Genomic DNA, 24105 nt, shown 5'->3' on the forward strand with positions numbered 1-24105 from the left:
TAGTAGTGACTGTATACTGTATCCCATCTATCTGTAGTAGTGACTGTATACTGTATCCCCTCTATCTGTAGTAGTGACTGTATACTGTATCCCATCTATCTGTAGTAGTGACTGTAAACTGTATCCCCTCTATCTGTAGTAGTGACTGTATACTGTATCCCATCTATCTGTAGTAGTGACTGTATACTGTATCCCCTCTATCTGTAGTAGTGACTGTATACTGTATCCCCTCTATCTGTAGTAGTGACTGTATACTGTATCCCCTCTATCTGTAGTAGTGACTGTATACTGTATCCCCTCTATCTGTAGTAGTGACTGTATACTGTATCCCCTCTATCTGTAGTAGTGACTGTATACTGTATCCCCTCTATCTGTAGTAGTGACTGTATACTGTATCTGTAGTAGTGACTGTATACTGTATCCCCTCTATCTGTAGTAGTGACTGTATACTGTATCACCTGTTCAACCATTTACTGGAGCCCCAACCTGAGATATTCTAATAACAGTATTATAGCTACAGTTGTTTCCAGAAAACACGTTAGGAATATTGTTCTGACAACATGTTCATTTTCACGAGACTATTCAGATTTTTTTTTTAGTTTATTTTGTTTTTGCAGTACTGCAGATAACCTTTTTTTGTTACTTCTGTTACCATAGTGCAAAATATCACGTTACAATTTGTGGTTCAGAAAACACTTCAAAATGCGGTATTTACAATATGTACACCTTAGCACAATACGACCAACTTTAGAACCACTACTACATCAAATTTCATTCTTGATTAACACGTATTTACATTTGTTACTAACAAGACCACATTATATTGTCGAGTAAAATGACTACAAATTATATAAAATAAAATAAAAACAAGACATGACAAACAATGTAAAGTATGCGTGCCTTGTTTCATATCCGTTTTAACTGAAACCGTGGTACAGAGTTGTGCGTGAACAAGTTCACTGGTGCATCATGGTCCAATACTTTGATCGACACTGTTAAAAACACAGCTAATGGTAATGGTTAGAGTTCACGCCAGTCACTTATCCATAGCTCCTCCCATATGACATGAATCAAACAGCTCCTCCCATATGACATGAATTCAAACAGCTCCTCCCATATGACATGAATCAAACAGCTCCTCCCATATGACATGAATCAAACAGCTCCTCCCATATGACATGAATTCAAACAGCTCCTCCCATATGACATGACTCAAACAGCTCCTCCCATATGACATGAATCAAACAGCTCCTCCCATATGACATGACTCAAACAGCTCCTCCCATATGACATGACTCAAACAGCTCCTCCCATATGACATGAATCAAACAGCTCCTCCCATATGACATGAATCAAACAGCTCCTCCCATATGACATGACTCAAACAGCTCCTCCCATATGACATGAATCAAACAGCTCCTCCCATATGACATGACTCAAACAGCTCCTCCCATATGACATGACTCAAACAGCTCCTCCCATATGACATGAATCAAACAGCTCCTCCCATATGACATGAATCAAACAGCTCCTCCCATATGACATGACTCAAACAGCTCCTCCCATATGACATGAATCAAACAGCTCCTCCCATATGACATGACTCAAACAGCTCCTCCCATATGACATGACTCAAACAGCTCCTCCCATATGACATGAATCAAACAGCTCCTCCCATATGACATGAATCAAACAGCTCCTCCCATATGACATGACTCAAACAGCTCCTCCCATATGACATGAATCAAACAGCTCCTCCCATATGACATGACTCAAACAGCTCCTCCCATATGACATGACTCAAACAGCTCCTCCCATATGACATGAATCAAACAGCTCCTCCCATATGACATGAATCAAACAGCTCCTCCCATATGACATGACTCAAACAGCTCCTCCCATATGACATGAATCAAACAGCTCCTCCCATATGACATGAATCAAACAGCTCCTCCCATATGACATGACTCAAACAGCTCCTCCCATATGACATGACTCAAACAGCTCCTCCCATATGACATGAATCAAACAGCTCCTCCCATATGACATGACTCAAACAGCTCCTCCCATATGACTTGACTCAAACAGCTCCTCCCATATGACATGACTCAAACAGCTCCTCCCATATGACATGAATCAAACAGCTCCTCCCATATGACATGAATCAAACAGCTCCTCCCATATGACATGACTCAAACAGCTCCTCCCATATGACTTGACTCAAACAGCTCCTCCCATATGACATGACTCAAACAGCTCCTCCCATATGACATGAATCAAACAGCTCCTCCCATATGACATGAATCAAACAGCTCCTCCCATATGACATGACTCAAACAGCTCCTCCCATATGACATGAATCAAACAGCTCCTCCCATATGACATGACTCAAACAGCTCCTCCCATATGACATGACTCAAACAGCTCCTCCCATATGACATGACTCAAACAGCTCCTCCCATATGACATGAATCAAACAGCTCCTCCCATATGACATGACTCAAACAGCTCCTCCCATATGACATGAATCAAACAGCTCCTCCCATATGACATGAATCAAACAGCTCCTCCCATATGACATGACTCAAACAGCTCCTCCCATATGACATGTATGCTCATTCTAGGGGGGGGGGGGGGGTCATATTGGTTTAATCCATATGACAGTCAGTTATCCATATCAAACAGCTCCTTAAGCTCTTTAATCCATGTGTTTCTTCCTCCATCTCTGTAAAGACAACGTAATATTCACATTTGGTCTTCAGCTTTCAGTGGAGGTGGAGGTCCACTCCTCTGAACTCCCTCACTTTCTCAGTCATTTCCCTGTATACTGTCCCAACAGATTGAAATAACAACAAGGGTTTTAAAACTCGGGATTCTCCAGGAACTTCTAGGACTGTTGTTTCGTAATCCAGGGCCCGTATCCACAAAGCGTCTCAGGAGTAGAAAATGTGTCGTAAGTGCTGAGAATAGAGACATTTTACTCCTACTCTTACGGGGTAAAAAAAAATAAAAAATAAAAGCTAGGCATTAAACCTAAACTAGTTGACAGATATTTAAGAGACCTCATGATCTGACCTCACCAGTTAAGAGTTACCGGCAGGTGTCTTGATCATTTGAATGCCTGCAACACTGTTAAATAACATGCCTAAGTAATATTGGGCCACTGAAGGTATTTAGGGCCTATGTTAACTTTGATTGGGTGTTGAAAATGACAGGTTTTAATGCAACATTATCAGTAAGAGACGTGATGCCTACAGTACTGTACAAAATACATTTAGAGTAATCATCCAGGAGTTCAGAGTTTTAGCGACCATATTCTAAAACTCACGCTTTTTAAAAAAAACATCAGAATTGGTAAAAAAAATAAAAATAAAGAAGAAGGTTATGCATGCCAACATATTAGGCAATAATTAGGAGTTAGGCAAAGTGATCGTGTCAGAGAAATTATACCAAGTGTTTTACCATTGCAACATTTGATGTAAAGTCACATTCATCTGGGTGTCTGAAAATGTGCTATACAGGTCACAGCTGGCCATGCCTCTTCGTGATTGGTTATTTCCAATAATTTACAACGATGAGACTCATCACCATCTTTCCTTTGCGGTACCTCAAACTGTCGTGACGACCAGCTGAGATGAACCCTTTTTAGGAGTTGATTTTACTCCTGGTTCAGAGTTTGTCTGTTCAGTGTCTTAACATCATAAAACCTACTGTGAGCTGGGAGGCTTTTTTTTGGTCTTAAAAACTCAGTTTTAACAGGATTCCTAGACCCCTTTTGAGACACTATGTGGATATGTCCCCTGGTCAGAGGAGACATTTCAACTAATCCCAGTTAATTCTCTCCTTGACTCTTGATGAAGACAACACTGCATTACTGGGCTACAGGGCTAGGACTGATGGTGCACACCTAGTCCCAGGAACGACCTCTTAAGGTCAGGTCAGAGGTCAGGTAAATTCGGACGAAAAACAAGCAGACTGCACTTCTCCAGGACTAGAATAGGGTCACTCCAGATGGTTGAAGTCAGTTCTCTCGCTCTCTCCCATCTCTATCTAACAGAGTTCCCTGCCCTCTCCCTCCTGCCTTGCTTCTTCAGTAGCTGGATGCGGTTGTGGCAGTAGAACTTGATGGCTCTCCAGTCTCGCTGGTTGCTGACCAGCAGGGGACAGAGCTGCAGGCAGCGCTCGCAGTCCGCCTTGGCTGGCACGCGCTGCTCCATGATGTTCCTCTTCAGGTGCGTCTCCACGGCGATGCGCTCCGCCTCCGACCAGGGCCGCTTCAGCACCCCACGCTTCCCTGGGAACACAGGACAGAGTCATGAACATCAATTTCCCAATTCCAAATCCATAGCCACTGAGTACCTAACCCCTAAAACACTTGTGCATACTGTATATTCATGAAACATCGTTTTGACATCTTTTTCCTTACATATTTTGGTATTGTTTTGTTTATACAAGTACAGGTTGGGATAAAGAGAGAGGAGCACAAAAAGTAGACAGAGTCACCTGACCCGGGGCTCGAACCCCAGTGGCCTGAGGAGCCATGTGTCCGGCACACTTGAGTAGATCTGAAAGGACTCGATAACTGCGAGGAAGTTATCGATTGGCTTGTTGAATCCCTCAATTTTCCAACATGTCTGACGCTGGCCTCGCACTGGCTTGCATGGATGCGGCGCAATATTGGGTATTAAAGAGGCTATTGTTCAAAACACATTCACCCAGATCGGTATGAATAGGTGATACATTTGGTCGAAGAAATAAGACTGTACATACCGGACTTGGGCTGAATGACCCTCCTCTTGTGGGCACCAGGGAGCGAGGGGTTGACCGAGGAGGGAGCAGGGGCTTTATTCTTGCTGGGGGGTTGACCTGGTTGCTTCTTCACCTCCCCCACCTTCTCCTCCACCTTCTCCTTAACCTTCTCTTTAACCTTCTCCTTAACCTTCTCCTTAACCTTCTCCGCCTCCACGTCTGAGTCGTCTGAGAAGGAGTCCGCAGAGTTTCCTGACATCACTGTTGGGTAGGGATAGAAGATGGAGAGAGAGCATTGGGAAGGGATAGAAGACAGAGAGAGCGTTGGGAAGGGATAGAAGATGGAGAGAGCATTGGGAAGGGATAGAAGACAGAGAGAGAGCATTGGGAAGGGATAGAAGATGGAGAGAGCATGTTGGGAAGGGATAGAAGATGGAGAGAGCGTTGGGAAGGGATAGAAGACAGAGAGAGAGCATTGGGAAGGGATAGAAGACAGAGAGAGCGTTGGGAAGGGATAGAAGATGGAGAGAGCGTTGGGAAGGGATAGAAGACAGAGAGAGAGCATTGGGAAGGGATAGAAGACAGAGAGAGCGTTGGGAAGGGATAGAAGATGGAGAGAGCGTTGGGAAGGGATCGAAGATGGAGAGAGCATTGGGAAGGGATAGAAGATGGAGAGAGCATTGGGAAGGGATAGAAGACAGAGAGAGAGCATTGGGAAGGGATCAAAGACGGAGAGAGAGCGTTGGGAAGGGATTCGAAGACAGAGAGAGAGCATTGGGAAGGGATAGAAGACAGAGAGAGAGCATTGGGAAGGGATAGAAGACAGAGAGAGAGCATTGGGAAGGGATAGAAGATGGAAAGTGAAAGAACAAAGCATGAACAACATGCTTTGTTCATTCACTATAACCTGCCTTATACAATGTAAAAGGCTTGGAGACTCTGGTCAATGTTTTCCTCTTTCATTTACACAATGAGCAAACCATAACATATAACACCAAGACGTGATGTCTGTGAGAAGGACAGATCGTTGTACGGCGGGCAATGCAATTACAAAAAGGTACCCTGTTCAGAGTTCCCATCTATTTCAAATGTTCTGGTAAGTTTGCTCCCAGCTGGCTTCCCAAAATAAATAAAAATTACAAATATGTTTGTTCCCAGCTGTGTCCGAGTGAGAGGAGAATCATCCTTCATGTGTAAAACTCTAAACATGCAATCGCTTACGACAGCTTTATTACCAACTTACAACTAGTAAACATATCGCTACTGAGCATGACCAGCATACTAGTTAGTAAACATATCCCTAGTGAGCATGACCAGCATACTAGTTAGTAAACATATCCCTAGTGAGCATGACCAGTATACTAGTTAGTAAACATATCCCTACTGAGCATGACCAGTATACTAGTTAGTAAACATATCCCTAGTGAGCATGACCAGCATACTAGTTAGTAAACATATCCCTAGTGAGCATGACCAGCATACTAGTTAGTAAACATATCCCTAGTGAGCATGACCAGCATACTAGTTAGTAAACATATCCCTACTGAGCATGACCAGCATACTAGTTAGTAAACATATCCCTACTGAGCATGACCAGTATACTAGTTAGTAAACATATCCCTAGTGAGCATGACCAGCATACTAGTTAGTAAACATATCCCTAGTGAGCATGACCAGCATACTAGTTAGTAAACATATCCCTACTGAGCATGACCAGTATACTAGTTAGTAAACATATCCCTAGTGAGCATGACCAGCATACTAGTTAGTAAACATATCCCTAGTGAGCATGACCAGCATACTAGTTAGTAAACATATCCCTAGTGAGCATGACCAGTATACTAGTTAATAAACATATCCCTACTGAGCATGACCAGCATACTAGTTAGTAAACATATCCCTAGTGAGCATGACCAGCATACTAGTTAGTAAACATATCCCTAGTGAGCATGACCAGCATACTAGTTAGTAAACATATCCCTAGTGAGCATGACCAGCATACTAGTTAGTAAACATATCCCTAGTGAGCATGACCAGCATACTAGTTAGTAAACATATCCCTAGTGAGCATGACCAGCATACTTGCTCGTAAACATATCCCTACTGAGCATGACCAGCATACTAGTTAGTAAACATATCCCTAGTGAGCATGACCAGCATACTAGTTAGTAAACATATCCCTACTGAGCATGACCAGCATACTAGTTAGTAAACATATCCCTACTGAGCATGACCAGCATACTAGTTAGTAAACATATCCCTACTGAGCATGACCAGCATACTAGTTAGTAAACATATCCCTACTGAGCATGACCAGCATACTAGTTAGTAAACATATCCCTAGTGAGCATGACCAGCATACTAGTTAGTAAACATATCCCTAGTGAGCATGACCAGCATACTAGTTAGTAAACATATCCCTAGTGAGCATGACCAGCATACTAGTTAGTAAACATATCCCTAGTGAGCATGACCAGCATACTAGTTAGTAAACATATCCCTAGTGAGCATGACCAGCATACTAGTTAGTAAACATATCCCTAGTGAGCATGACCAGCATACTAGTTAGTAAACATATCCCTAGTGAGCATGACCAGCATACTAGTTAGTAAACATATCCCTACTGAGCATGACCAGCATACTAGTTAGTAAACATATCCCTACTGAGCATGACCAGCATACTTGCTCGTAAACATATCCCTACTGAGCATGACCAGCATACTAGTTAGTAAACATATCCCTAGTGAGCATGACCAGCATACTAGTTAGTAAACATATCCCTACTGAGCATGACCAGCATACTAGTTAGTAAACATATCCCTACTGAGCATGACCAGCATACTAGTTAGTAAACATATCCCTACTGAGCATGACCAGCATACTAGTTAGTAAACATATCCCTACTGAGCATGACCAGTATACTAGTTAGTAAACATATCCCTACTGAGCATGACCAGTATACTTGCTCGTAAACATATCCCTACTGAGCATGACCAGCATACTAGTTAGTAAACATATCCCTAGTGAGCATGACCAGTATACTAGTTAGTAAACATATCCCTACTGAGCATGACCAGCATACTAGTTAGTAAACATATCCCTACTGAGCATGACCAGCATACTAGTTAGTAAACATATCCCTAGTGAGCATGACCAGTATACTAGTTAGTAAACATATCCCTACTGAGCATGACCAGTATACTTGCTCGTAAACATATCCCTACTGAGCATGACCAGCATACTTGCCATGCCTCCCTGGTAACAAAGCCATCATTCCTCCAGTAACGTTTCCTCCTCTCTTCCATCCCAATGAGATGGGGAGATTACTAATTCACATGTAAATGCAATGCAACTATTCTCCTTTATTCCCTTCAGAAGGTATCAGGTGCAAACCCTTCATGAACAGAACGCCCCCCTGCCCCCTCCCCACACACACACAACTTTCTCTGATAAGGGATGGAGCTGTGCCATGGATTTGCAGTGTGTAGTTTCCCCTTACCATCCAGCTCTAGACAGATGTGCTGCAGACTCATCCCTCTGAAGAGGACCCCCTCCTTTTCCCCATAGATCACCACCCTGCCCACACGGCCCATCAGCGCCGGGTCTCGGCCTATCGTGGCGCAGCTCTGGGTCACGTGGTACTCCCTCTGCAGGAAGTCTTCCAGGCGCTTGGCGGCAGCCCCGCCCGGCTGGCCCTGCCCCTCGCCTTCCTCCAGGAGCAGTAGCTGGGTGAGAATGGCTACCTGCTGGCGCGCCCGTGTCTGGGTCAACGCCCGGGGGTTCTTGGCGCCGCTGGCCCGCGCCAGGTTGCGCAGTAGGTCGGTGCCCCGGAGCGGCGTGGCGGGCGAGTGGAAGGGCCGGGAGAAGACGTAGGGGCTGTGGGGGTCGACGCCCACGTTGGAGGAGGTCTGAAGGAGCAGCTCCAGGCAGGACTCGCAGTGCGGGGGCAGGATGAGGGGCTGGATGCGCCCCCGCTTGCCCAGCACACCTGCCCGGGGGAGGTGGCAGAGGACCTGATGCTCGAAGGGGGAGAGGATGGCCTCCATGCCTGTCGGGGGGGTGTTGGCCGAGTTAGCCTGGGTCAGGGTGGGGCTTTGGGGGGTGGTGCGGTTGTGGTAGTCCTGGGTGGTGAGCTTGGCCACTTCACACTCTCGGTGGCGGTTGTAGAGGATGAGCAGCGCCAGGCTGGAATGGCAGAGGAGGCGCCAGGCCTCAGCCGAACTGGGGGAGCGAGTGAGAGACAAGAAGGAAGAGTGCTGCTGCCGGCTCAGGTAGAGCACCAGGCAGGAGAGGGAAGAGAGGAGAGGGGGCATGTGTTGTCTGTGGGAGCTAGAAAAAAAGAGAGAAAGAGATAGAGGGAGAGAGAGCGACACAGAGGGAGAGAGGGAGGGAGGGAGATAGAGGGCGACACAGAGGGAGAGAGAGCGACACAGAGGGAGGGAGGGAGACAGAGGGAGGGAGGGAGGGAGACAGAGGGAGAGAGTAAAAAAAAATGTCAAAATGTTATATTTGAAAGCAATTTTTTTTCTTTTCCTGTTGAAAATCAACATCCCGCGTATACACGTAAGGACCAAAAAATGTTATGAGCAGAATCAAAAAATTTGGACAACTGCAAACTTCATTGAGTAGGCCATTCAAGTAGTTGGTCTGATGTCATCGCCCCCCCCCCCCCCCCCCCCCCCCCCTCCCCCCGGTTGAGAACAATAGAGGAGAAGTAGAGTACATAAGAGAAAGCCCCACCCACTTGTGCCATGTCATGAGGATACCTGGACCACCTATTGACATGTGCCTTTTATTAAGTAAATCAGGTGATGAAGGAGCTGAAAAGAAGACCGGTGAAAATGTCTTTATCACACATCTCCATTTTAATATTGATAGAACGGCAAAATATGCATTTCACAATTCAGAACTTCATATGTAACATTTAATTTAGGCCCAAACATCTCTTTCCGATGTAGCAGAACCATATTACCCATCATACCTAGCCAGCTGTGTACTCCAGTCCCCAGGACTCTCTACGGTCCCCGCTCCACTCAGCTCCTCATCCAGCTCTTCTTCCTCCGGCTTGGGGGTAGGAGGTGGAGGTATCTCTTCCTCTTTGCTCCTGATGGACTCCTCCGCTTTCTGCTGCTCCTCCTTCTCTCTCTTCGGCTTGCGGCCCCTCCTGGGTGGCGTGGATGTTGGAGGACTTTTCACCGGGGCCACCGCAGGGGCGGAGCCTGGCTTGGGCGTCTGAACCGATACGTTGGAGGCTTTTTTGGCCGCGGCCGACTGAGAAGCCGAGGGCGGGGAGAGCGAGAGTGAAAAGGAGACCGCCCCCGAGGAACTTCGAGCGGCCACCGCATCCCTCTCTCTCTCCCTGGAGAAAAGAGGGGGAGGGGCGGGAGTAGAGGAAGAGGAAGGCTGAGGGGAGGCGAAGATGTGGCCGTGCGAGGAGGAGGTAGAGGAGGAAGGGTGTGTGTGGAGTGCGGACAGCTCCATGGCAGCCCTGACCTCTGGCTGGTTGGCATGGTGTTTCTCCAGGTGGCGTGCCAGAGAGCGGTAGTGGCGGCCGCAATAGGGGCAGTGCTGCCGTCGGCTGACAGTGGCCCCGCTGGAGCTGCCGATGTTTATGTTGATGTTGTTGTTGATGTTGGTGGTGGGGGGCGCCAGTGGGGTGGCGGGCTGAGACGGGGTCTGGGCCACGGTCGGGGTCGAGGAGGCAGCCAGCCGGGAGAAGGAGGATGAGCAGGGGCGCCCGGGTCCGGCCCTGGGGGTGGCGACACTCTTCTTCTTGGCGGTGACGGGGGGGGTGGCTATTTTGCGCTTCTTTCGGCGGCGGAGCATGCGGCCCCTCAACTCCTCCATCTCTTCTTCTTCGTCGTCATCGTCGTCTTCCTCCTCCTCCTCTCGGTCCGAATCGCTGGGCTCAGTGTGGGTTAGCGGGGAGGAGGAGGGGGAGAGGGACCAGGAGGGGGTGAGGTAGTCGGAGAGAGACAGCGGGTGGGGGCCAGGCTCTTCATCCTGTTCGGAGACAAATCCAAAAACATAACAAATGAGCAACTTTATAAATCCGCACAGTAACCAATAGAAAAAATGAAATCACAATCAAATATGGAGCCCAACCAATCACAATCGTTACTTGGACAGAACAAGGAAAGAACACAACTAGCAACTAGTAGTAATGCCAGAACAACGGCAATTTTGATGTGTATGAGGTTTCTGTTGGTCAGACGTCATGACCTCTGACAACACTCATTCACGGAGGAAATTTAAGAATAGCTGAAATGGGTTTGCAACGAGGCAAGCTGGCGATGTAATCAGTCATTAGTTACCATGGCGTTCTCTCCCCAGTCCATCAGGCTGTAGTCCACTGTGATCTCCTCCCCTTTGGCGATGTCTCGAATCGCTATGACGACCAGCCGCACCTGACTCCCGCAGTGCACCTCTCGGATCCTACAGTTGGGCGGGGGGTGGAAGAGCACTGGCCCCCGGACCCCACTCGCCCCCTCCTCGCCCAGCTCCGACACACTGGACGGAGGAACAAAGTAACGTCACACACCATCCACTGGAGACACAGCCTTTTGCTCGAGCCTAGCAACCGCACCCGATTTCACTGACCAAGGGTCTTGGTGAGGTGTGTTAGCACCGGGCTTGAACAAAAGCCTGCACACCACTGCAATAGGTAAGGTTGACCCGTACACTGCAGTCTCAATGCAACTACAGACATTTGAGTGATTTCTCAAGACATGTCTGTCATTGGTTGTCTATTCCATGATCCTCTCGCTCACCAGAGCTGGGAGGGGTCGGCGAGGTAGTAAGGGCTTCCGGTCGGAGGCAGTCTGTCCTCCGCTCCGTCCGGGTACTGTCCATCACCTGGGAGAGTCAGAAACAAGTAAGAACAGCAGAACACATTCAACACAACGGATACTTGACACATGATAGGGCTGCAGGACGGAATAGATAACCGTATAATGATCTGCATGTCATTTTTGGCAGTGAGGGGGAGAACACTGCATAACACCATCTTTACTCATTTCTATATCTCTCTCTCACACACACAAACACCAGTATCCCTCTCGCTCCGCCACACACACGGCTCCCAACTTTTAAGAAAGTGGGCGTCGACCCCCACAGCCCCTACGTCTTCTCCCGGTTAAACAGCATTTAATAAGGAGCAGGAGATTCATTTAACAAAGCTTAGGCTACCATTAAGGCCTATATGAATTCTACCATTAAGGCCTATATGAATTCTACCATTAAGGCCTATATGAATTCTACCATTAAGGCCTATATGAATTCTACCATTAAGGCCTATATGAATTCTACCATTAAGGCCTATATGAATTCTACCATTATGGCCTATATGAATTCTACCATTAAGGCCTATATGAATTCTACCATTAAGGCCTATATGAATTCTACCATTAAGGCCTATATGAATTCTACCATTAAGGCCAATATGAATTCTACCATTAAGGCCAATATGAATTCTACCATTAAGGCCAATATGAATTCTACCATTAAGGCCAATATGAATTCTACCATTAAGGCCTATATGAATTCTACCATTAAGGCCTATATGAATTCTACCATTAAGGCCTATATGAATTCTACCATTAAGGCCTATATGAATTCTACCATTAAGGCCTATATGAATTCTACCATTAAGGCCTATATGAATTCTACCATTATGGCCTATATGAATTCTACCATTAAGGCCTATATGAATTCTACCATTAAGGCCTATATGAATTCTACCATTAAGGCCAATATGAATTATACCATTAAGGCCAATATGAATTCTACCATTAAGGCCAATATGAATTCTACCATTAAGGCCAATATGAATTCTACCATTAAGGCCTATATGAATTCTACCATTAAGGCCTATATGAATTCTACCATTAAGGCCTATATGAATTCTACCTTTGATAAACATCTCATGAGTAGCAGACCCCTTTCTTCCTGTGCCAATACCATTCCAAATGTGTTCCTATATACTCCACTACAGTCGGACGCTTCATAATACCCATAAAACCTTGCAGTCAAACACATGCATTGTTCCAATCATTTTCCCACCAAGTATGTGTCCGGTTTAGGCTTGGCGTTTTGATAACCGTGGAAATCTCTCTCCTCTGACAATTTGAGTCATCAATAATATTTGCCTCAATTAAAAATAAAGTGAAATGCTAATTAGCAAACGGAGAACACCTCAGAAACACCACGAATTCCTGCAGGAAGCTCCCACACGTCACCTCTAGCCGACACGGTCAGCTACTCTTCACCTACTCGATCAGAGATCGGTGCCCAATCCCATGATGAACACATGTGCTGAATTGAAACGAATTGACTAAAGTGTTGAACTTCTCCTGTCCCATGTCTCGGTCTTAAAACTAGCGACAGACAAAACTTTAGCTCTAGCTAGTTACACATATTTTGGATGACTTAGCCTTGATAATTGTTTGCACAGTATGTCGACATTGGTGTCTATTTCACACACATGGCTTTTTCCAAGGATGACCACCATCAGTCTGGCCACGTGGAGGAGACCAGCATCAGTCTGGCCATGTGAAGACCAGCATTAGTCTGGCCACGTGGAGAAGACCACTATCAGTCTGGCTCAGTCTGGCCACGTGGAGGAGATCAGCATCAGTCTGGCCATGTGAAGACCAGCATTAATCTGGCCACGTGGAGAAGACCACTATCAGTCTGGCCATGTGGAGGAGATCAGCATCAGTCTGGCCATACGAAGACCAGCATTAGTCTGGCCACGTGGAGAAGACCAGCATCAGTCTGGCCACGTGGAGAAGTGCAGCTATAGTGAGGGACCTAGCGGTTTGCTCAGGGCCAGCGTGAGGGGAAAAAGGACATCCTGTGTCGGTGACTGTAGCTATTACGTTAAGTTTGTGCATCTTAGCAATACACTGTGTTCTATCCAGCTGTCAGCATTCTCCAAGGAAAGAGTCACTTAATCATTAACCAGATTAACCCGGATACCAAACTTAGATAAATGATAACTCAGTTCTAGAATGTTGTCATTGATGAGAATGAATCTAAACGCATAGATATTCAGAATGTACTTAGTTTAGACATTCAGTCCGTATTGTAGTTTCATGACCAGAGACACTTCTTCAACAGGCACAGTATTTATTCATTCAGAGTGGTACATGCATTCACTGTCTGGATTTATAGAATCCTTCACACTATATGATTGATATTGTCAAGTGATAAAATCCCAAGTTATCAATTAAACAAAAAGGTTAATGGAATTGTATAAAATATTCTAACGCTGTAATGTCATCAAATCAAACTTTACTTATATTGCACTTTTTTTTTTTTTTTTTTACAACAAAGGCATTTCAAGGTGCATTTAACCTCCTTCCTGTTGGCAGGTCTCTATAGGTGACCACTTCCTGTTGGCATGTTTCTATAGGTGACCACTTCCTGTTGGCAGGTCTCTATAGGTGACCACTTCCTGTTGGCAGGTCTCTATAGGTGACCACTTCCTGTTGGCAGGTCTCTATAGGTGACCACTTCCTGTTGGCATGTCTCTATAGGTGACCACTTCCTGTTGGCATGTTTCTATAGGTGACCAGGGGATTCTCTCTCCAACATGTAAAAGCCTCCGTGGAGCTCATCAGTGTAGCCTGCAGCCTATTTTGGCGGTTCACAAAATCGGCCATACGGGTGTGGCATGCGAGTGGAGGAAGCCAGCCGTGCCCAACCAGGTGCAGTCAACTGGAGCCACATTGGCGGCTAATTAGCATAGACTTTTTTGGAGTGGCAATTACAGATAAATATATTGAATAAATTAAAATAAAAACTTGTCCAAGAGAGATTTATACGGTTCTCAAAACCTCACCTTTTATGACATAGTTCTAAAAATCCCCAACGGAAAAAATGAATGGTGGAAAAACGATTTGAACCATTTCTGGGTTTTACCGCTAGGTTTTGTGGGTATTATGACTCATACTGGGGTACTCAATAGGAAAGACCTACTGGTCTAATAACCAGGTTATTAGCTTGCTGGGTAACACGACTGAACACCGTTGTTTGTTATCAAACCAATAATTAGCAGCCCGGGATTCATTTAAAATTGACTACGATTTGGTTTATAAAATTCATGAAAATGTGTGCTAATTCACAAGAGATAGATATATTTATATCTAATTATTTTTTCGGCTTAAGGGAAGGATCTTTTTGAATCAGATTTAATATTGCAGATGGATTGTTGCTTCCTTCAATGTAATTGTCTGCATCATTCCCAGTCATCCCATCCATATATTTTTGGTTTAAAACAACTTTTTTTAAAAAGAATATACCTTTATTATTCCCTGCAAACCCTACCACCCTTCCCCCAATTGGAGTAAACTAATGAACAATAACACTTAGACATCTACCTTCAGTTTATACATATTGTACACATTTAACAGAATCTATTTTACAATAGTTATATTGTGTTTGTTTTAAGTCCTGGCCTTCCTCTATTTCTGATGTCCATCCAGTTTGATTTCTATTTGTAACTGTGCTATTTCACAACATTTCTGAACCTTTATACATTTTATAGACCCCGTATGTTTTACATTTGTTAGTCAGGTTAGGCCTCCTTGCTCGCACGTGCTTTTTTCAGTTCTGCCCACAAATCTTCTATAGGATTGAGGTCAGGGATTTGTGATGGCCACTTCCAATACCTGGACTTTGTTGTCCTTAAGCCATTTTGCCACAACTTTGGAAGGATGCTTGGGGTCATTGTTCATTTGGAAGACCCATTTGGAACCAAGCTTTAACTTCCTGACTGATGTCTTGAGCTGTTTCTTCAATATATCCACATGATTTCCCTGCCTCATGAAGCTTATAAGTGAAATAATCTGTAAACAATTGTTGGAAAAATGACTTGTGTCACGCACAAAGTAGATGTCCTAACCGACTTGCCAAAACTATAGTTTGTTAACAAGAAAGTTGTGGAGTGGTTGAAAAAGTGTATGTAAACTTCTAACTATATGTAAATGTGACATTTCAGTTTGGTTCGAATAAATTAGTAACAATTTCTACAAACCTGTGTGTTTGCTTTGTCATTATAGGGTATTGTGTGTAGATTGATGAGAAAGAAAAGAAAATACGGTTTTAGAATAAGGCTGTAACCTAACAAAATGTGGAACACCTCAAGGGGTCTAAATACGTTTTAGAATAAGGCTGTAACCTAACAAAATGTGGAAGAGGTCAAGGCGTCTGAATACACTGTAATGTGTATTATTTAACATTACTATAAAAATTTTAAAAAACATTGTTTTTCCTGGGTAGCCTAGTGGTTAGAGCTTTGGACTAGTAACCGGAAGGTTGCAAGTTCAAATCCCCCAGCTGACAAGGTACAAATCTGTCGTTCTGCCCCTGAACAGTTCAGTTAGGCCGTCATTGAAAATAAGAATTTGTTCTTAACTGACTTGCCTACTTAAATAAAGGTAAAAAATGAATTGTACACACTTACAGTAATGGATAATTGTTGCTAGCTATCCAATAAAGCCATCACAGAAAAGCAAATTGTTATCTTCTTCTGTAGTTTGGTAACTTCCTGTTCTTCGACCGACTCCGGCCGGAGTATGCGGTGTCCGTCTCGTAACAGAGCCTCCAACTGCAAGGATGCCGTTGCGATTCCACTCCGTTGTGGACGTCCCCATTGAAATGCATGACATCTGGCGCAACGTAACGGAGTGCTTATGGGTAATGTGAACTAGGCTTCACACGCGTGATGTATGACGAAGTACTCATCCTACTTCCCTAATAAGGGCAATTACTTTGTTTTTGATATGACATATCTGCCGCCTGATCACGTATGATGTATGATCAACAGCAAAGTGGATAAAACGAGAATAAATCACCTCTTACTTTAGCAGCCTTGAAAAAAGGTGTCAGGAAAGGTATTAATTATTTGTATGTTCAACGGGATTGAAAAAAAACAAAAAACAAAGTTGATTACTACAGACATCTTTCCATCCTACTTCCCTAATAAGGGCAATTACTTTTTTTTTTTTGAAAACTCAAAAAGGCATATTCCTACAATAGACAAGGATTGAATGAGTTTTGCGAGGCAGAGCTTAAAATAGGGGAATTGGCTACAGCTGCAAAGGAACCAGCCTTAAATAAATTGCCTGGCTGTGACGACCTAACATCCAATTTTCTTTTGGAATGAACTAAGATTCATTGAATGTATTGAGAGTAATATTTTCATGGCCACTTTTGAAACAAGGTATATTACTACCTATACCCGGGAAATTGGTAGTATTTGTTCATTTTCTTAATACCTGTGTGCTTAGTTATGTACTTTGTACTTAGTTATACAATTATAACCTTTACAAGAAAAAAAAAAAAAAAAAAGATGACATCTGAACTCTGATATTCTATTTGTAGGATGCATTCAGTCATTCAGGATGCATTCAGTCATTCAGGATGCATTCAGGATGCATTCAGTCATTCAGGATGCATTCAGGATGCATTCAGTCATTCATTTCAAGAGCGACGGTAGCGATCGCACAGGGAGAAGATTAGCCCCTCTTACAGCTCAATGGTGATACACTGTCTGTGCAACCCCCCCACCCCCCCCCCCCAATAACGTGTTTTATTCTACTACACAATTCACGTGGATGAACCTAAGTGACGGGTTTGCATCCCCGATACAACGCATCATTTTCGCTTACGCTGCCCCAATGTACAAAGGTTACAGCAGAATGATTACTGGGGTCTGCACCGAGGGTGTGTGAATGAATGTGAAGTGGCCATTATTGGACCGGCGCATATAGGAAACTAACTGCTGGTGCAAATTATTATTATGTTTTTTTACTGAAATGTAATACTATAAACAGGCACCAGCGGGCTCTTTAGATCGGCGGGGCCAGTACTACCTACGCACCGGTTCTACAGTGTTCTAAAATGGTAGTCTCATAACGTTTTGGTGACATTATCGTAGTACCGGTATACCATGCAACACGTGTGTGTGTGTGTGTGTTTACCTGGACTGTAGCTGTGTTCAGACAGACTCTCCTCTTCCTCCTCCTCTTCATCCTCTGTCACGTAGGCCCGGTCACACACCTTCACAGGGGTACCCTTCCTTTTCCTGACACACCCCCTCCTACAAAACACACCCCCCCAGGGGTTCCTTCAGATTTAGAACATTTCAAATTTAATTTAAAAAAAAAATACACGTTTTACTGAATAGAACGGACAGATTTATTTTGTACATGACAAGAATGACATTTCTAGATACATTTCATTTACATCTGCCACATTATGAATCGGCCATTTTTTTTTACCATCAAAATAATAACCCCAAGTAAAGCCTACAGCTAGGGCTGTGACGATAATTGGATAACTGTGACGAGACATTGACGGTTTTGGATGTTGACCATCATGAAAATAAAATAGCCCGTCAGCCATCTTTTTTCTTCTTCTTCTTTTCTTCCATAAAATGTTTCGTCAACTTTATTTGAACGTATATATCTCCTTCACTCATAGCAGGAGTGTTTAACTATTGATTTGTATGGTATTGTTTTTGTTAACTTAAGTCCGTCTGTTAAAATTGTATTCGTCGTCACCTCCTCTGTCCAACCATCTTTTAAAAACGTGGCGCAATCAGCAGATCCGCTCTATCGCGGACAGGAGAGAATCTCTGAAGGTCAAAATCAGTCCATTCCAAAAGACGAGGGGTGGAGTGGAAAGTGGGGACTGAGGTCAACTATAGAGCCTATAGCCTACAGGCTGGGGGTGGGTGGGTAGCCTCTGCTCTTCACCTCTGACCTTTTTCCATTGTTACAGTAGATCGGAGGAGTGAGGTGAAAAAGATGTCTCGCCTAGCAACAACAACAACAAAAGTGTAATTATTTTTGTTCTGCACTAAAGTGTAAATATGACTCCTTACATGAGTCGGACAGTGCACTCTCTCTTGAAAGACTGGACACTGAAATCCCACTGTTTGAAAACAATCCCACACAGCTGACACCCTGGCCGAAGTCCCGCGTTGGGGATAGACTTGACTGGCCCCTTGACGAAAATAAAGTGTACTGTATCACTCACCACAGACAACGGGGCAAACATTGTGGCTGCAGTGAGGCAACAGAACTGGCCTTGGCTAAATTGCTTCGGCCACAATCTCTATCTCGCCAACGGCGTGAACAGCGAGAGCACACACACAGGCCAGGGTCTAGGTCTATGGACCCGGTGAAGGCCCAGACGGAGCCGAATCTCCCAAATCACACCCTCATTCTGGGGGAGAAATAAATGTTTGATCAGCTAATAACAATAATAATTTATTTATAACCTATTTGATGTTAAAAGAATAAGCTATAAAAATGTTATTCAGATGCAAATAAATAAAAAATAAAATAGAAATTGGCTAATTTCCTTGAATCATTCAATGTGGCATTACCTTAGATCAACTGTATTTTCACAATGAAATTAGCCAGTTTATTTTGTTTTATTGTACTTAAACTACTGATAATTAAATTATAATAATCATATAGATAATATTCTGGGAATCCTATGTTACATTTGGTGTGGCAGGAAGCCTAGTGATTGAATCCCCGAGCTGGCCCCCATCAATATACACACACACAATATGTATTAATAATACAAATCTTAAAATATCTAATTTACACAAGTAATTGGGCGGCAGGTAGCCTAGTGGTTAGAGCATTGGGCCAGTAACCAAAAGGTCGCTAGTTTGATTCCCTGAGCTGACAAGGTAAAACACTCTGTCGTTCTGCCCCTGAGCAAGGCAGTTGACCCCACTGTTCCCCTGAACAAGGCAGTTGACCCCACTGTTCCCCTGAACAAGGCAGTTGACCCCACTGTTCCACTGAACAAGGCAGTTGACCCCACTGTTCCCCTGAACAAGGCAGTTGACCCCACTGTTCCCCTGAACAAGGCAGTTGACCCCACTGTTCCCCTGAACAAGGCAGTTGACCCCAATGTTCCCCTGAACAAGGCAGTTGACCCCACTGTTCCCCTGAACAAGGCAGTTGACCCCACTGTTCCCCTGAACAAGGCAGTTGACCCCACTGTTCCCCTGAACAAGGCAGTTGACCCCACTGTTCCCCTGAACAAGGCAGTTGACCCCACTGTTCCCCTGAACAAGGCAGTTGACCCCACTGTTCCCCTGAACAAGGCAGTTGACCCCACTGTTCCCCTGAACAAGGCAGTTGACCCCACTGTTCCCCTGAACAAGGCAGTTGACCCCACTGTTCCCCTGAACAAGGCAGTTGACCCCACTGTTCCCCTGAACAAGGCAGTTGACCCCACTGTTCCCCTGAACAAGGCAGTTGACCCCACTGTTCCCCTGAACAAGGCAGTTGACCCCACTGTTCCCCTGAACAAGGCAGTTGACCCCACTGTTCCCCTGAACAAGGCAGTTGACCCCACTGTTCCCCTGAACAAGGCAGTTGACCCCACTGTTCCCCTGAACAAGGCAGTTGACCCCACTGTTCCCCTGAACAAGGCAGTTGACCCCACTGTTCCCCTGAACAAGGCAGTTGACCCCACTGTTCCCCTGAACAAGGCAGTTGACCCCACTGTTCCCCTGAACAAGGCAGTTGACCCCACTGTTCCCCTGAACAAGGCAGTTGACCCCATTGTTCCCCTGAACAAGGCAGTTGACCCCACTGTTCCCCTGAACAAGGCAGTTGACTCACTGTTCCCCTGAACAAGGCAGTTAACCCCACTGTTCCTAGGCCGTCATTGAAAATAAGAATTTGTTCTTAACCGACATGCCTAGTTAAATAAAAGGTCAAATTAAAAACACGTGCACAGTGCATTCAGAAAGCATTCAGACCCCTTTTCTTTTCCCACATTTTGTTACGTTCCGGCCTTATTCTAAAAATGGATTAAATAGATTTTCTCATGAATCTACACACAATACCCCATAATGACAAAGCAAAAAAAAAAAGTTTAGAAATGTTTGCAAATGTATTAAAAATAAAAACAGAAATCCCTTTGCCCTGTGTGTAGATTGCTGAGGATTATTCTATTTTTTTGTTTAAATCCATTTTAGAATAAGGCTGTAACTTAACAAAATGTGGAAAAAGTCAAGGGGGTCTGAATACTTTAGACAGACAGACAGAGAACTTGAATTGAAAGAGAACTAGAGACAGACAGACAGGCAGACATATTGTCACGCAATCTACACAGGTTTTATTTTCTTTGCAAATGTATACACTAAAAAAACAAAGAAATATTACATTTACTAAAGTATTCAGACCTTTTACTCAGTCCTTTGTTATAGCACCTTTGGCAGCGACTACAGCCTCCAGTGTTCTTGGGTATGACGCTACAAGCTTGGCACATCTGTATTTGGGGAATTTCTCCCATTCTTCTCTGCAGATCCTCTCAAGCTCTGTCAGGTTGGATGGGGAGCATTGATGCACAGCTATTTTCAGGTTTCTCCAGAGATGTTGGATCGAGTTCAAGTCCGAGCTCTGGCTGTGCCACTCAAGTACATTCAGAGACTTGTCCCGAAGCCAATCCTGCACTGTCTTGACTGTGTGCTTAGGTTAATTTTCCTGTTGGAAGGTGAACCTTTGCCCCAGTCTGAGGTCCCGAGCACTCTGTAGAAGGTTTTCATCAAGGATCTATTTGCCTCGATCCTGACTAGTCTCCCAGTCCGTGCCGGTGAAAAACATCCCCACAGCATGATGCTGCCACCACCATGCTTCACCGTAGGGATGGTGCCTGGTTTCCTCCAGATGTGACGCTTGGCATTCAGGCATAATAGTTCAATCTTGGTTTCATCAGACCAGAGAATCTTGTTTCTCATGGTCTGAGGGTCTTTAGATGACTCCAAGCAGTCTGTCATGTGCCTTTTGCTGACGAGTGGATTCCGTCTGGCCCCTTGACCATAAAAGGCCTGATTGGGGGAGTGCTGCAGAGATGGTTGTCCTTCTGGAAGGTTCTCCCATCTCTACAGAGGAACTCTGGAGGTCTGTCTGAATGACCATCAGATTTTTGGTCACCTCCCTGACCAAGGGCCTTCTCCCCCGATTGCTCAGTTTGGCCAGCTCTACAAAGAGTCTTGGTGGTTTCAAACTTATTCCATTTAAGAATGATGGAAGTGCACTTTTGTTCTTGGGGACCTTCAATGCTGCACACATTGCAGATCTGTGCCTCGACACAATTCTGTCTCGGAGCTCTACGAACAATTCCATCGACTTCATGGCTTGGTTTTTGCTGTGACATGCACAGCATATGCAGAATATGGCTGTAACCTAACAAATGTTGTAAAAAGTCAAGGGGTCTGAATACTTCCTGAAGGCACTGTAGATGGGGCTGTAATGGAGTGACTGGCTGCAATACCGCTTGGTATGACAAATGCGTGGCGTCCAACCACAAGGCGCTACAGTGGGTAGACCGTATAGCCCAGTACATCACTGGGGCCGAGCTCCCTGCGATCCAGGGCCTCTATACCAGGCGGTGTCAAAGGAAGGCCCTAAAAATGGTCAAAGACTCCAGCCACCCAAGTCATAGACTGTTCTCTCCATTACCGCACAGCAAGCAGTACCAGCGCACCAAGTATTGACCCAAAAGGTTCCTGAACAGCTTCTACCCCCACGCCATAATAATGCTGAACAGCTAATAAAATGGCTACCTGGACGATTTGCATTGAGCCCCTTTTTCTTTTGCATTGGCTCTATGCACACTCACTGGACTCTATCCACACTCACTACACCGACACACACACCATACTAGTACTCCTTGTAAATAGTCTTGTTATTGTCATTTTATTGTGTTACTAAGTCCCTTTTTTTTGGGCTCAATTTTCTTACTTTTTAAATCTGCATTGTTGGGAAAGGGCTCATAACTAGGCATTTCACATTAAAGTCTACACCTGTTGTATTTCCAGGCTGTATCACAACCGACCATGATTGGGAGTCCCATAGGGCGGCACACAATTGGCTGTGTCGTCCGGGTTTGGCCGTCACTGTAAATAAGAATGTATTCTTAACCGACTTGCCCAGTTAAATAACGGTTAAATAAAAACTTTATTTTTTTATTTTTTATCTAGCGCATGTGAAAAATATAATCTGAATATTTGTTTTCAAGTGCAACTTTAATAATGATGCTTTTTGGAAACAACTTGGCGATTTAATAATGATTCTAATGATGAACTTAGCCTTTTAGATGCTCTTGGGGAAATTGGGCCATTATATTGATTGATTACAAAAGTAAAAACAAAATGGAATAAAATCCATAAAGTATCAGACAATCAAATAATATATTGGAAACAAAATGTATATATAATAGCTGATGAAATATGAAACTTTTCAATAATTGTAGCCATTTGACAAACCCCAATAACCAGGCATATATAAAATGCCCCCCCCCCCCCCCCCCCCCCCCCACACACACACACACACACACACACACACACACTTGAGAGACAGTACGCCTTTGCATCCCTCATTATACAGTAGACCACAAGTCAGTCAGATCTACACAGTGAAAGTGATGCCTAATGTAACTGACGGATTTCCACCCAACAACATCAGTTTGAATGAAGATGCTAGTAGCACATAGCTAACTACAGTACCAGAATATCTGGCAAACGTGATTTTAATGCCTAAATTCCTAAAATAAACGAGCCATATCGCGTTCGAGTTAGCTAGCTATCAAAATAAAGCAAAACTAGCCTAAATGCAATTTAATCTGTTTAGCTAGCTAGCTATGACTACCGTGTGCAGATGTAACTAGCCAGCTAGCTAACTAACAGATGGCTAATAGTTAGCTAGCTGGCTAATTAAATAACAGACAGGACATTACAGCTGGCCAGCTCTCAAACGAAAGCTCAAAAACATACGGATAATCAACAGTGACAGGGTGTAAATAAAAAATAATAATACAAATTAACAGTAACGAGGTAGCTATTGATCCTGAAGCGAAAAAACACTTTCGCCGTTTTTATTTTTTTTCCTCAGCAGAATCAACACAAGGATGGATACTACTAAACAAACACACCCGCTCAGGCAGGGCTTGCAATCGACTTCACTTTTAAACAAGTAGCTAACAACTGATCAAAAAAAATCCCCAATACGTTATTTATCTCACCCCCGGGGCGGCAAAGGCGGTTTGCTCCCATCCCCGTCGCTGTCGAGGGTCGGTGGCTCCCGGTACTCAAAAGGCGACCGTACGTTCTCCGCCATTAGTACAGCTCCCCTACCTCGCTATCCGGTAGATTGCGTAACGCGCATGCGCGAGTATGCAGAGATTTATATGGTAAAATGGGGGGTTGAAATAGCAGGACAAGGAGGCAAGAAAGCAATAGATCGGTCTCTTACAACCCTTCCTTTTCATTATTATTGCGTTAGAATTAGAATAAAGTAGTCTATAACATGTTTT

At 44.4% G+C, this 24105-nt stretch overlaps 1 protein-coding gene across 1 annotated transcript; it reads right to left on the reverse strand.

Annotated features, from left to right (window-relative positions):
• Nucleotides 1-581: 581 nt before the first annotated feature.
• Nucleotides 582-24057, reverse strand: LOC110500790. The gene is made up of 8 exons (XM_021578324.2): nt 23815-24057; nt 17736-17854; nt 11520-11604; nt 11064-11259; nt 9731-10752; nt 8249-9078; nt 4771-5010; nt 582-4294 (listed from the first exon to the last, which is right to left on the reverse strand). The coding sequence occupies exons 1-8, from the start codon at nt 23907-23909 to the stop codon at nt 4047-4049; spliced, it is 2835 nt and encodes a 944-aa protein (XP_021433999.1). The 5' UTR covers nt 23910-24057; the 3' UTR covers nt 582-4046.
• Between the last annotated feature and the right edge of the window lie 48 nt (nt 24058-24105).

This window comes from Oncorhynchus mykiss, chromosome 21 (genome assembly GCF_013265735.2).
Source record: "Oncorhynchus mykiss isolate Arlee chromosome 21, USDA_OmykA_1.1, whole genome shotgun sequence".
Lineage (NCBI taxonomy): Eukaryota > Metazoa > Chordata > Actinopteri > Salmoniformes > Salmonidae > Oncorhynchus > Oncorhynchus mykiss.